Below are 13,676 nucleotides of genomic sequence, written 5' to 3'. Positions count from 1 at the left end.
TCCCCGACACAACTTGTGGCCATTCCCTCTCGTCCTGAGAGGTTTTCTAGGTTTCAGAGTTTTTCTAGGTTTTCTAGGTTCACTTTTAGTAATCAAAGGTAGATACCTTTGATGAAAGTCAATTTTGTGACAAATCCTTACTGCACTTCATTTCTGAATTCCCTCACTTCAAATTTCATTACATTATTTCTTCCTTCTCTGTTTTTAAACTGTTCTGCTGTACACTGAGACATCTTGGAGGAAGAGCCATTTTTGAAAGAGACTTGAATATTTTGGTGATTCATATTTCAATGCTCAACTTTTCATGGATGTGAAGTTACAATATATGACCATAGAATAAACAAATCAAATGGCAACAAAACAGAAGTTGCTATTTAGGAAGGCTCTGAACTACCCTGAGATGTTTTGGGAGACCACTCAATTAGAGTTTGGCTTGCAGGGATCCAGCATGCTATTGTCAAGAGGCTGCATTCAGCTAAATTGGGTACAAATGTCAGATTTCCAGGGCCCTCAAGAATGCCCTGCATAGGAGGAATTCACTTGCTGCCTTCGGACAGTCACAACAGAGGAGGAACCTAGTAGGCATGTGGAAGGGGACAGGGTTGAAAACACAGCTGAGGGTGGCAGCACTTTTACATCTCCCAAAACACATTCAAGAAGACGAGAGTTTAGGGAGGAGAGTGATGAATCCTGCACAGTGCACAGAGTGGAATATTCCCACAATTCAAGTGTGCCAAGTCTTTACACCAGCTTCTATTTATAGTCAAAATTTTCACTATATATCTGCCTAAGTTACACTTAGTTCTTACATGCACATAGGATTATGTAAGTACAAGTTTACATAACGTATTTGAATCTTGTGCGTTTGCATGGGTATCTTTTCTGATCTTTGCTGGTTGTCTGGGAAGATAGCCCACTCCTCACTTCATCCATATTTGGGTACAAGGGCACTTAGTCTATTTGGATTGGCCATTGCTTTGGACTTGTGCCCTCATCTCAAGGCTGTCTGTAGTTATAGCAGTCTTGGATCTTTAAAGAGAGACTCCTTGTCCTGGGAAGGTTGTTTATCCTAGGTAAGCAGGACACCTGGAACTTAAAGTAGAGCTTAAACCTTGAGCAAGTACTTCAGTCAGACTAGACTCAGTCACAGCATTCATATTTTACTAATTGTTTTCTCTGACTGTGGTTCTGATCCTCCAAAAGACAATTACTTCTGAAAGGCTACTAATGTATACAGAATATACACTGAATAGTTTACTCTTTTTAAGGCAGCAGAAAACTGCCAAATATCACCTGCTTGAAGGTAGATAGCAGGTATTAGTACTAGACTCTATAGCTAGTGTTCATACCCCAGCATTTGCATTACACTAATATGACAGCACAGTGATTATCCCCAGTCTATCCAGGACTCTGTAGTGCATTTCTAGTCTCCAACAGATCAGCACTCCCTTCCAACTTGGTGTCATCTATGAACTTACTGAGGGTGCAAGGCTAAATTTTTTGGTACAACAATCCATCAGCTGCCATTTTGTTCTTCATGGTTATCTTCATGCAGTTTCTTTCTACAACTGGACTCCAGTAGAGTCCAGAAGATTATCACCTTCTTTTTTTTTTCAAATTAAGTACTCCATTTAGTTAAATTATAAATTAAATCTTCTGTTTAAATTACATCAGAGAACAATGAAAATATATTTTTATTATCTGAAATTCCTGTAATAAGCTAAAATAGTGCAACAGAACTCCTTGTCCTACAATACCAGGTATAAGTATTCTGAACAACTTCACATTGTACATACCTTATCCTGAGTGATTATCCCTTATTCTGATTTAACCTAATTATTTGGAAGTTATTTCAGATAAGTAGAATTCAAATAAGCACATCTGTAAGTGGAGTTACTCAGCTATAGCCACAAAAAATTGAATTTATGACTACTTTAATAAAAATAAACTTTCAAATGTGAATAATCCTATTTGATTTAATCCCTGATCCAGATACTGGCATGACTATTGTTTTATAAAGAATTCTCCTTTGTAGGGTTAAGAGTAACAGCATGCAAATAAATAAGTTTTACTGATTGACTGTTATGATCCCCACTTAATTAAACTGTCTGATCAAAACTTTATTGAAGTCAATAGAGTTAGGTGTTAGAACCTAGGATATCATGGCAGAGCCACAGCTTGAATGTCTGTGTGCTCGACGAGACTTTTTAAGCAATGGCTGTTGATCACTCTTTCCTGAATCAAGAGCGCACTTGAGGTTATTTCAATCTGAGAATTTCATCTGATATGAGAATAATGCACTGCCATGCAGAAAGGTCAAAAGCTACTTTTTACAGATTGATGACGCATGATAATAAATTCAGTGCAGATTGCTTTAGACATTTTATAGAAGAGCAATATGGAAATCATACAAAAAATAAAATTAAATTAACTGGTATTAAGGACAGGAATTGATGGAAAATATAATGTAATCAGCCACTTTTCATTCCCTCATCATACTATTTTCTCTTTTTTACTATTCCTGTTGGTATTTTATTCTTCAGCTCTTATGTCTGAAATCTTAGGTTGCAAACAGAAGGGTGTTACATGTGCTAACTCAGAACATGAAAGAAAATGAGGTAACAGAACAATAGGACATTAATTGGCCCTTCCAACCCCCATGACTCTATGATTCTATGATTCTGCGATTCTATGAATTGGAACTAATTTAAGTGACCTTTCACCAAACTGCAAAGAAAAAAAAACACATAGCAGTAGATGTTTTTGTTAAGAGAAGTCTGGTTTAACTGATACTTTAATACATTTTTATTCACAGTTCCCTATAACTAAAGCAAGTATTCCCTCCTTTCATTCTGTCCTTCTTTTCTACTTCTGTGGGGTTGTTTTTTTTTTTGTTTTTGTTTTTGTTTTGGGTTTTTTTTTGTTTTGTTTTGTTTTGTTTGGTTGGTTGGTTGGTTAGTTTTTTATACTTTTCATTTCTAGTTTTGTGCATAAACAAATAGCAATAGAAATACATGTATAGAGAGAGTCACAACTGCAAATGAAAAATAAGACAAAAGGCTTCATGAAGAAGTAGAAGTATTCCGAAGCAAATTAAGCAGTCTTTGATGAAGCAAGATTATGATGCAAACAGCAGAAAGAAGAACAGTTTTCTTGTTTAAACACAGACCCATACAACAGGGACTAGAGTTCTCAATCAAGAATCAATCCCCAGGGCACCAAGCAGGGGGCTCAACCTGATTCCAGTCTGAAATCCAGGCCCCGGAGGCTTAGGGCTGGAATTCAGTCCCAGCTTTGGCATTCATGGTCCTGGTGGGAGTTTTTCACCAAACACTAGATTTCCATTAGAGATATTTTTAGAGGCCCTCTGAAGAGACACGGGTGAAAAGCTGTGATCTTTAGAACTGAACATCTAGGATGAACGTGATGACCATTTGACACTGTACGTTGAACAGCTTTTCCTTGTTTAAATCATTTCTTTAGGAAGGCCTTTCTAAACACAGCTTGCTTACTTTCCTCATGTCTAGTACATGCATCATCCCAGTCAGGCACACAATAACCAGAGTTTGGCAACAAAACAGTCATTTTGAAAGGAAGAAGGGTAAGCACAGGCCATGGATTTGTAGTCTGCAGGATGCAGGCAGTCAATCAAGCTCAAATGTTAGCAAAATAAAAATAAGTAGCTAAAAATATGGGGCAATAGAATTGGTCTGAGTTCCTAACTAATCCCTGAAGCAAAGAGAAGAGATATCAGAAGTTGTTACATATGATTATGTACCAACAATGAATGAGATCTGTTTCAAGTTTGCTAAAATTAGACCGAGTTATTAGTCTTCAACAGATACGTTATAACATTCCATTTTCTCAAGAAGAGGATTCCTCACTGTAGCTAAATATCAAAGTTATCATATGTAACAGAGTCATGTGATCTGAATCTACTGCTCAAGTAGACATCCAGCTCTCTATGAACACAGAAAACAGAAATAACACTGGAGAAATACAGCCTTCTTGTGGTACTCTTACTCTGTATTATTAAAAAGAGGAGACTGTGTGAAAAAGGGGGGGGAGGGAAGGCAAATATAAAAGAAATAATATTAGATTGCTCTGCCAAAAGCAAATGATGTTTTCTGGACTAAAAACAAAACAACAACAACAACAACAACAACAACAAAATAAAAACACTGTATATCATTTTAGGAAAGATTTGTTCACCTTGTGAGACAAGTGCCAGCCTCAAATAACAAGATTTAATCTGTCGTGAATACCTCATGTGATCCACTTTTCACTCTCTGCCCCACAATCCTCTGAGCTAATTTACACTGTAATTTGAACACTAAAAATAATTAGCTTACTTTCTAAGAACCTTATTGCTAACAAGATATAAGGCAAGCCTGTTTAGCTAGTTCTAACTGTAAGGTATCTTTTATTTGTTTTTTGCCTGTGATTCATCTACATAAGTAATGAGTTCTTCAGGTGAGAGACTTGTTCCTTCTCAGTGCTTTAAAGCAGCATTTCAACACACGGCACTCACACACAAAACAGTTTTCTCTATAGTATAATTTACATTACTGACATGCAGCTGGTCATCTCTGGTTTTCATCTACAGCACACAAAGTAGATAGATGCAAAACAGAAAAAGATCAAATATGAAAAGCTCTGAATAAATTCATCAAAGGCTTTTTATGCCTTGAAGCTGTATTAATCAAAGTATCATGCATTTCACTTAAAACTGTTAAACTTGTTTTGTAGTAAGGTTACCTGTTGCAGTGCTCTCTGTAGGATTAACAGGAGAAAATTTTCCTCTATAAGTACTATTACAGTATAGTTTTTTAATACTTTTTAAACTATTTGTTTTATGAGGTAACAGCTAATCAGTATACAACACACACTAACACTTCAAGCAGACTTAAAAATGTTTATTCTTGTAAATAATTCTGAGCAACTTCAAAAAGGAGTGAAAAATCAAAGTGCAAAACTTTGTCAAGTTTTGAAATAACATATCCTCCCTTAGGGGAAGGAAAAAAAAAAAAAAAAAAAGGAAAGTGGAAAAAAATGAGGGAAGGAATGATGAAGAGAAATGACATCACAAGATAGTGAATACATTCCAGGAAGAGTAAATAGCAAGAGGTGTTATCAAAAATGGGGACCATGCTGTTTGAGGGGCTTTAGATAATATTTTGGAAGAGATACTTGGGAGAAAGATGCTACTCATCAGCACAAACTGTTGATATCGTGTGTTAATGATATGCATTCTCAGCTAAGGCATTCCAAACAGTGTAAAAAAGTGAAGTTTACTGGCAGCCTTTTAGGCAGGAATGTGTATCAGCTCTAACTGATACACCCACGTTTTTGGTGGTGGGCTCCTCAGAAATTTCACTTCTAGTTGAGACAGAATGGCTTTTCTGTAGGCTCATGAGCAGCTATGTGAAGACTGAGCTGGGACAGTGTCCTGCAAAACCCCTGTCCAATCAAGAGGTCCACCTATACCTGCACCTCAAAGAGCAGCTGGCTGCACATCCTCTGCAGGAGTACCACATCTCAGCTGCAGGCTCTAATTTCTATCTGCAGAGATGAGGGTCTGCTCCCAGCTCTGCTATGCCCTTGTGCCCTGCATATTGAGGCCTGTGCTATCCAGGGGCTTTGCTGCAGTCATAACATGGCTAGGTTATGACTAATTTACCCACTTCATCCTCACAAAGAGCAAAGCATATCAAAGGTCACCAGTTCTCCTTGCTTTTCTACATCTTACGGTAGTTAAGGGTAGGCGGGCCATTCCCTCTCAGTGTTGGAAAAAACAAATCTAGCTCCTGGGCTGCTGGCTGAAGGGATCTGGCTGACCACAGAAGCAGCCACGTGTACAAAGATGCCTGACAATTGCAACATGGAATTAATACTGACCAAACTCTTATCTAACTGAAAGTATGTCTCACAATTTTCAGAAATCCTGTGCAAATTTGACGTCACTGTGGGGGCACAGTGGACTACAAGATTAGTCTTTCAAGCAAACAGCCATAAGCAAATATACAACTTTACTAACATTTGAACACCAATTTTCTGTCTCAGCAAACTATTATGATGATGACCACATTTTACCTGACAAGGCCACAAGATGGATCCATATAATGAAATGAACTTTTACTGATGAAACAAGAGGGCTATACCAGTTCCACCATAGGTATGTGCCAGAAATCTGATTCTCTGTAAGCACTTTATCAACCAGGGATCACATTCCTTCATGTTGCTGTTTGGCTTGTAGAGCTGACTTGCCTTTATTGTTAACCTGACATAAAGCACTTGATGTGTCCTGAAAACTATCTGACAAGTTTTAAACAGAGTTAGGGAATATCCCAGCTGGGGTGCAAATATGCTGTACCATATTAAATAGAGCTAATCCAACCTTTCAAATATTATGCGGTTAGAGAGAATTTCTTTCCAGTGAATTACTGGAAACATGTTGCTAATGCACTCTCTTTTAAGGAAGGTCTGGAGCAGAAGCACTGGGAATTGCAATGTCCCTCAGGTTGAAAATGAGTCAATAATACAGTAATGTTGCAAGAAGCAGGCTCACAGTGGCATGTGTAAATAGGTGTACAGACCCAAGACATGGACTAAAGCTACGCTTAGCTGAAATACTATGTCTAGTTCTAGGCCCTGAACTTCAGGAATGACAGAAATAATCTAAAACTTACAGAGGAAAATACAAAACACTTATCCTAGGAATCCTAGAGAGCAATAGGAATTGTAAATAAAAATGGGATTGTTCAATGTAGGAAACAAAAGATTGAAGGCAAGTAGTCTGTCATGTGTATAGTCAAAAAGTCAAGGTGGTAGGTGAGTAGATTAACCTGTTCTTCGCAGTCTCTTGTGAAACGAATAAGCTTAACCCAAATTTCTGGAGTTGATGTGACATTAACACTGTAGAAACTGTGAAAGTTTGCCAAGAGAATCTCTAGAATTAACTTTGGGGAAGGGCTTCATGAAGGAGAATAACTCCAGTCCTGTTCCCTCTAGCTGTATTCCTTGCTGATACCTCTTTTTTTCAGCACCCTATGAGAAGGAAGGCACTGCCTTCCCTGTAAACTATCAGCTAACAACAGGCTAAAATACTGCTCGTGTCTAGCTTGGTGCTCCTATTTTCAGATCTACTCAATTCCTACATTTCTGTGCGCACTTCCTACACTCACACACTTCTGCACTGCTCAGCATCCACTTCTGGTCACCTGCCTATGTCCCGTGCAGTATTGTTTTTAATCCCGTGAGGGCACGGGTTATGCATTTTCTGGAGCAACAGCTCAGCACTTCCTAGAAAACGGCAGTTTCTGGTTCGGTGGCAGTCCTCTGAAGCGCTGTGGCACACTGCAAAGGCAGCCCTGACCAGCGGCTGGTTGACAGTGCCGCCGCTTCTGCTCACGTATCATTTCTGGGAGCTTCCGTTTGGCTCCGCTGCCTTCTCTCTCTGCCTTGAGAAATGCAGTTCTCAAGTAACTGCATTCCGGCTCCCGCTGATAGGCAGCGCTTTTGGCAGCACATCTCCCTCCCTGCTCCTCCAGAGGCCCTCACTGGCCAACTCCCCCGCCAGCAGGGCAGCACCGACAGCTACTGGTGGTGGATAAGATCCAGCAGCCGGGACCGGACGCTGCCCCCCTTATCCCGCCTCGGTGCCCCCTAGCAGCCCTCTCGCTCCACCGACTGGCTCCGCCTTGCTCTCCCTCGGGAAGGACGGACGGAACGGCGGAGCCGCGGACAAATCCCGCCCGCCCATGTGCCCCGTCGTGCAACAGGTCCGACCCGTGCCCGCCGCGCCGCACCCGGAGCCCTCTGAGCTGCGAGATGCCGCCCGCTGCATGGTGGTGGACGCGGACGGGAGAAGTGTCCCCTTCGGTACATTGTACAGGCGGCAGAAGGCGGTCGTGGTGTTCGTGCGGGTGAGGAGGGCGGTGGCGGGCTGGGCGGGCGGCCAGGGGCTGGGCGGAGCCATGCTTCTACTGGGGGAGTTCTGAGCTGGGAAGGTGGGAGCGGGGGGGCTGGGTCCGCAGAGTCAAATGCATAGCAAATAAAATAAGTCTTAAGTCCATGTGTTTAGGGAATCAAGTGTACTGCTGCTCCGTGTCCCAGCTGACAAGGCAGCTCGGTAGATAGATGACTAGCAAGGGCCCCAGCACAGAGTCGGTGCTCAGACTCAGGTTCCTAACCCAAATTTTGTGGCTGCAATTTTTCCTGCATCTATTTCCCGATCACCTCCAAACCAGTTTGTGCCTGAAGTGAGAATCTGGTTCTCCACTGCTATGCAATAATGTCTGTTTCTTACATGTCCATCTGTCTGTGTTGCAGAACTTTTTGTGTTACACCTGTAAGGAGTATGTAGAAGACCTGGCAAAAGTCCCCAGTAGTTATTTACAAGTAAGTAAGTGCCACACCCCGGTATGTGCTTTGCAGTCAGACTGCTCAGTTATCTCCTGCTGCAGGCTTAAACCTTCCAGGAATCAAAGGAAGGCTCAGAGTAAGGTTAATGTTTGCTTGTTTGCTACAATTGACATAATGTATCTGCCAAGGAGACGCATGAAGGGAGTAATTACAAGGCACGCTCAGTAGCAGCAGCATTATTTCTCCAAGCACTGCTAGCTTGATGCCATTTTTTCTACTGTATTCCAAACTGTTAAGACAACGTTAGGTGATGTACTTTTCTCTTGGCTTTAGTGATGCTCTGGGCAGCTGTCTGCTCAGACTGCTGCTGCCCTTCCACCATGCTGGTACAGTTGGCCTCTGGGTGTGCATGGGACTAAATCAGAATAGCGCTCTGAATTAAAAATAGTCTCTGTTCACTGGATTGTTTTTCTAAACTGATGAAGTAATGTTACTCAGAATGATATTAATTTGTCTGCTTAAGTTAATACAGAGAGTCAAATTCTTCCACTTTTTTTTTTCTTTTTTCTTTTTTTTTTTAGTGTGACTAATTTTAGGTTGGCTTATTTTCCTAACAAGAAAAATGGTTCTGTTTCGGATTGGCAAGTGTTATACCCTAATATTAAAAACAAAAACAAAAAACCCACACCCTGATACATCATTAACTATGTTACTGGCATCTAAACAAACAAGGCTTGGCCTGTGTTTTACACTCAGTTGTAATGGGGAGACTGCAGAAGACAGCACTACACATTGATTGAAGTTGTATATACTAAGGGCCATCGGTGTGTGGAAATCACGGTTAAACTTGTTTGTGCATCAATATTTGCATGCTGCATCCATAGATGCATGCAACTGTGTTGAAATTTTGCATTTTCATTCATAAACAGGTTGCATTCAGTAGGAAAGATGATGTTACTAATGAAAGTGTATTGTTCACAAACCTGTAACTTAGAAGTTATCTTTCAAAAGTAATCTACTGCTTAATAAATTAATATAGCTACTAACTGTGGATGACAGATAAAAGTATTTTTGTTCCAAGTATGTCAGTGACATTAATTTTGAATGATTTTAACGCAGTACACCATGATCATTATCTCAGAACAACAGACTGCTAATGCTTTGCAGCCATGCAGAAAGACGGAGCTCCTCTTTCTCAGTTTCAATATCTGTGTTTTGTTCTAGGAAGCAAATGTAAGGCTTATAGTTATTGGACAGTCATCTTATCATCACATCAAGGTAAATAAAGTAGATATTAAATAAATTGTATGCTCTACCTGCATTGAGAGATTTTCTTCAGAGTGAAAAGATAGTTGATTAGCAGCCACAGAAAACCAGGCTGGTGTTCTTTTTGATGAAGCAATTCTAATAGTAATGTTTGAATAAAGCAAATAACTAAAGCCTTCAGATTAAAATCCACAGAGACTTGTTAAGGGAAGATCTTTTCCTGATTTCAACAGAAGGTTTGTTTTTGTAAAAGCTGTAGGGCTGAAAATTTTTGGCCTTTCATTTAGCATGACAAAGTCACAGGTTTTAAAATTGGGGTATTTTTTCAGTATTGTTTTCACTAACTAAATTACTATCTTAACCTTAAAAATATTACTTTCTCTTATGTACATATTTTGCAGCCCTTTTGCAGTTTAACTGGGTATACACATGAAATGTATGTAGATCCACAAAGGGAAATTTATAAAATACTTGGCATGAAAAGAGGTGAAGGTAATGGCATATCAGGTAAGAATAATTTTCTCATATTGATATGACTTACAGAACAAGAATGCTCAGAAAAAAATTGCATGATCACAGTGGGAATAGGAAGGGAGCCTATCCACCAGACCACCTCTGGTAGGCTGCACCTTCTCAAACCACTGCTTCCTCCAATAATCCCAGCAACTGCTTTATTTTGTTGTTCTTGCTATGTACTTTTGTATGTCTATGTGACAAATTTTTTGCTGTTTCATTTAGTGAAGAGCCCTCATGTAAAATCAAGCATGCTCTTGGGCAGTATTAGAAGTATGTGGAGAGCAATGACTGGCCCAGCTTTTGACTTCCAAGGAGATCCTGCTCAACAGGGAGGAACTCTGATTTTAGGCCCAGGTGATCTCTTTTTTTTTTTTGTCAGAAAGAGATAGGCTACTCCTTACATTGTTTGCTTTAGCGCTGCCATCTCTGCTGTTTTTCCTGTGGACTCGCAAGGAGAAGGACAGTCCTGTGTAGTCTCTGTGGTTCTGCTAGCAGAATGGACCTGTGGAGGTGTCATTGTGTGGTCTTACCTCTTACAGAGAGAGCATAAAGCCGTTCTCTGTCCTATAGAAATCAATAGTGGTGCTGATGGCCTGAAGTTTAGAAAGTATTTCTGAGTGGTATTAACTCATATTCTGCTTTCAATTTGATTTGAGGCACTTAAAGTGTTTGTAATAAAGGAATAAAGCATGAAGAGGGCTACTACATGACAAAGTCATATCATGTTATTAGGACTCACTATTCTTCAGCAGATTTAATTTAGTTAGATGCTTCAGTGCCCCTTGTTTCTACAACTTAATTTAAAAAATCCATGTCATAATTTAAAATAGGATTTACTGTGCAGTCTACAAGACACTTCAGAGCTTGTAGGAAATCTGAACGCTTCTTTGATTCACTTATATCTTTAAATAAGTGCTGTATTCAACTACTTGCTCATTTATTCTCATTCCCTTCCAGGTAATCAAGCTCATTTTTTGCATCATGATAGAAACAGATTGGATCATGTTCCCATTAATTCAGCTTTGCAGCTGGCAGGAGTTAAAACAGTAAATTTCACAAACAGACCCCAGATTATTGACATATGACGCTAAGACAGTGTGTCATTTTTTTGGTGTTCTACAAGAACAACAGTCCAGTGAATTCCCAACAACTTCAGTATTCCATCTTTTTAGGACATCTGAAACCATATCTGGAATACCAGAGCGCAGAATATCATACCTGGCACTGCAGGTGGACTCTAAAGTGCTGTTTCCACGGAGTACAGGATAATAAAAACTAAAACACAACTAAGACTTATTGCAGAAATTTTTGTAGCTTATTGCTTTCTCATATAATGACCTTGCTAATGCCTTTTAAGAGTCTTTATCCTGAATACACTGAACTAAGATGTTTTTGCTGAGGAGGAACTTGGGTTTCTTGCCTTTCAGTTAAACAAATTGCACTTAAATCCAAAACTTTTCAGGGCTTTAAAACCTCCAGCACTTTGTGGCAATCTTGTATAAAAAAATAAACTTCAAAAAATCACACTGGGACTTAAGCTGTTGTGTACTTTTGCATCTGGCAAGGGCAGGTGTTCATTTTCTATTTTTGAATAAACAATTTAAATTTGTCAGCTGTTGCTTGAATTTACTTTGTGTCATACAAAAGCATAGATCTGTTAAAACAGGGAGGGGTATGTCTGAAATGTATTTGTGATCAGGTAGTTGGTTTTGGAATCGGCCGCAGTTGGTTTCTTGTTTTCCTATTAATTTTTGCAGCAGTAAATACTCTGTGTATGTCTGAAAAAACAAACATCCTTAGTTATTTCTGTCATGGACTGCTGAGGTGAGGACATTGCATTTTGCGGTTCTGTCAGATTTTGTAGTAATTATTTTTCTATTAGAGCTTATGTTCAGAATCTATTGCTTTCAATAAAGCAGAATTTGCCCTCTTTTGAGGCATGAGCCACATTCTAGCACTTTCAAAATGAGATTTTCCAAGATTTATAGAGCAGCATATCCTCCTCTGCAGCTGCTGCTCTTTGCCCGTTCCTGTAAGCTGCTGCTGTTTGTACACCACTCTTATGCAGAATCTGACCAGTTGTCGGCCTGAGCAGTACCACACAGGTAAGGCCTATGTAAAATTAAAAGGCTTGTCCCCATGTCCATTAGAGTCATTGGTATGCACAAACTCCTGAGAGCTCTACACCATTAAGATCAAATGAAATTAACATGGTAATCCTTGATGAAAAATAAAGGCTTGCTTGAGAAAAAATAATGACATTGAGTAATGTAATTACATGTGGAGGTACTATCCCTTAGCACCTTATTAATTACCCACACGTTTGGATAGTGTGCTATTAATGTGACATTCATGCAATTAATGTGAAAGTACCATGTGACTCCCTGCTCAAGCCAGCAGCACCCAACCTGGGCTCTCAGCAGTCTGCAGACCCAGCAGCGCTACAGGCACGTGAGGGGGCAAAGGGACAGATTTAAATCTTAAAGTATTTAGGAAATGAAAGGATGCAGGGAACCCGGTGCACTTAGCACTTTCATGCTGATTCATGCTCCTGGTCATCCCAGTCATAACGCTAGTTCCAGTTCCACTTCTGTTTTCCAGTCATTTCATGTTCATGCGTCCAGTGCTTCCAGCTCTAAAAGAAGTGTTCTTCTTGTCATTTCTCAAACCGTTTTGCTTTCTGAGTTCTCAGAAAGCACACAGTGGGAATAGCTCTATTGTGGTGTTTTAACTCAGTAATGAACTGGACTCAGCTGTATACTCATAAGGAGGTCAGAACAAAAGAAGCTGCCATTTGCTAGCCCTCTCTCGTCGCTGGCACCTCAGTGCTGACAGGCCATGAGATTTTGTGTTATCCCAGCAGACTCTTCAGATAGAATCACAGGGTGAGGGCCAACAAAGAGGAAGAACTACACCACAAGAGGCTCAGCAGAAACACAGCTTTAAGGAAAACATCTGCCCTGCATATATCACACACCCACTGCATGCCATAGCCCAGGTAATTCTGGTCCCAAGTGCACAGAGAATGACCAAGGGTAGCTTCAGGCCCTTTCGTGTTATTTAAAAGCAGTGCTTTTAAAAAGTTATGCAGCAAAAAGTGGGCGACATCCACTAGCTTCACACCACACAGATGGCAGGACCCGGGCCGAGGAAGGCAGAGGCGGACTGGGAGTGGCCCACCTATGTCGGTGCATTGAAACGTGCGCGTACCGGACGCAATGCTGCGTGTTAAGATACAACGGCAGCTCTTTAAAACTTTCCAAACCCCGAGCAGAAGGGTGCAAGCAGCGGAATGCCCCCGAGGACCCGTCTCGTGTTCGGAGCGCTGGGGTCGGGCGGCGGCAAAGCTCGGCCCGGCCCACCTGTTACCGCGGCCGCTATGACATCACCGTCCCCACCGTTCCGCACCGGTGACGCCACACCACCCCGACCCAATCAGCGGCGGCAGAGGGGGGTGGGGGGAGCGAAGGTGCACTGGGCGGCGGGAGGGGGCGGTGTCCATGGAGATGCGTCAGCCGCCGCCGCCGGTC

At 40.8% G+C, this 13,676-nt stretch overlaps 1 protein-coding gene across 1 annotated transcript; it reads left to right on the top strand.

Annotated features, from left to right (window-relative positions):
• The first annotated feature begins 7,684 nt into the window (after nt 1-7,684).
• PRXL2C (peroxiredoxin like 2C) lies at nt 7,685-11,323 on the top strand. Its single transcript, XM_065740584.1, has 6 exons — nt 7,685-7,925; nt 8,332-8,400; nt 9,589-9,642; nt 10,032-10,137; nt 10,369-10,500; nt 11,104-11,323. Exons 1-6 carry the CDS (start codon nt 7,761-7,763, stop codon nt 11,229-11,231), a joined length of 654 nt encoding a protein of 217 aa, XP_065596656.1. The 5' UTR covers nt 7,685-7,760; the 3' UTR covers nt 11,232-11,323.
• The last annotated feature ends 2,353 nt before the right edge of the window (nt 11,324-13,676 follow it).

Source organism: Cyrtonyx montezumae, unplaced genomic scaffold (genome assembly GCF_038088225.1).
Source record: "Cyrtonyx montezumae isolate F1298 unplaced genomic scaffold, pur_monq_1.0 scaffold_29, whole genome shotgun sequence".
Lineage (NCBI taxonomy): Eukaryota > Metazoa > Chordata > Aves > Galliformes > Odontophoridae > Cyrtonyx > Cyrtonyx montezumae.
Note: the sequence above shows the minus strand (reverse complement) of the source record. Positions and strands in the feature narration are given on the sequence as shown.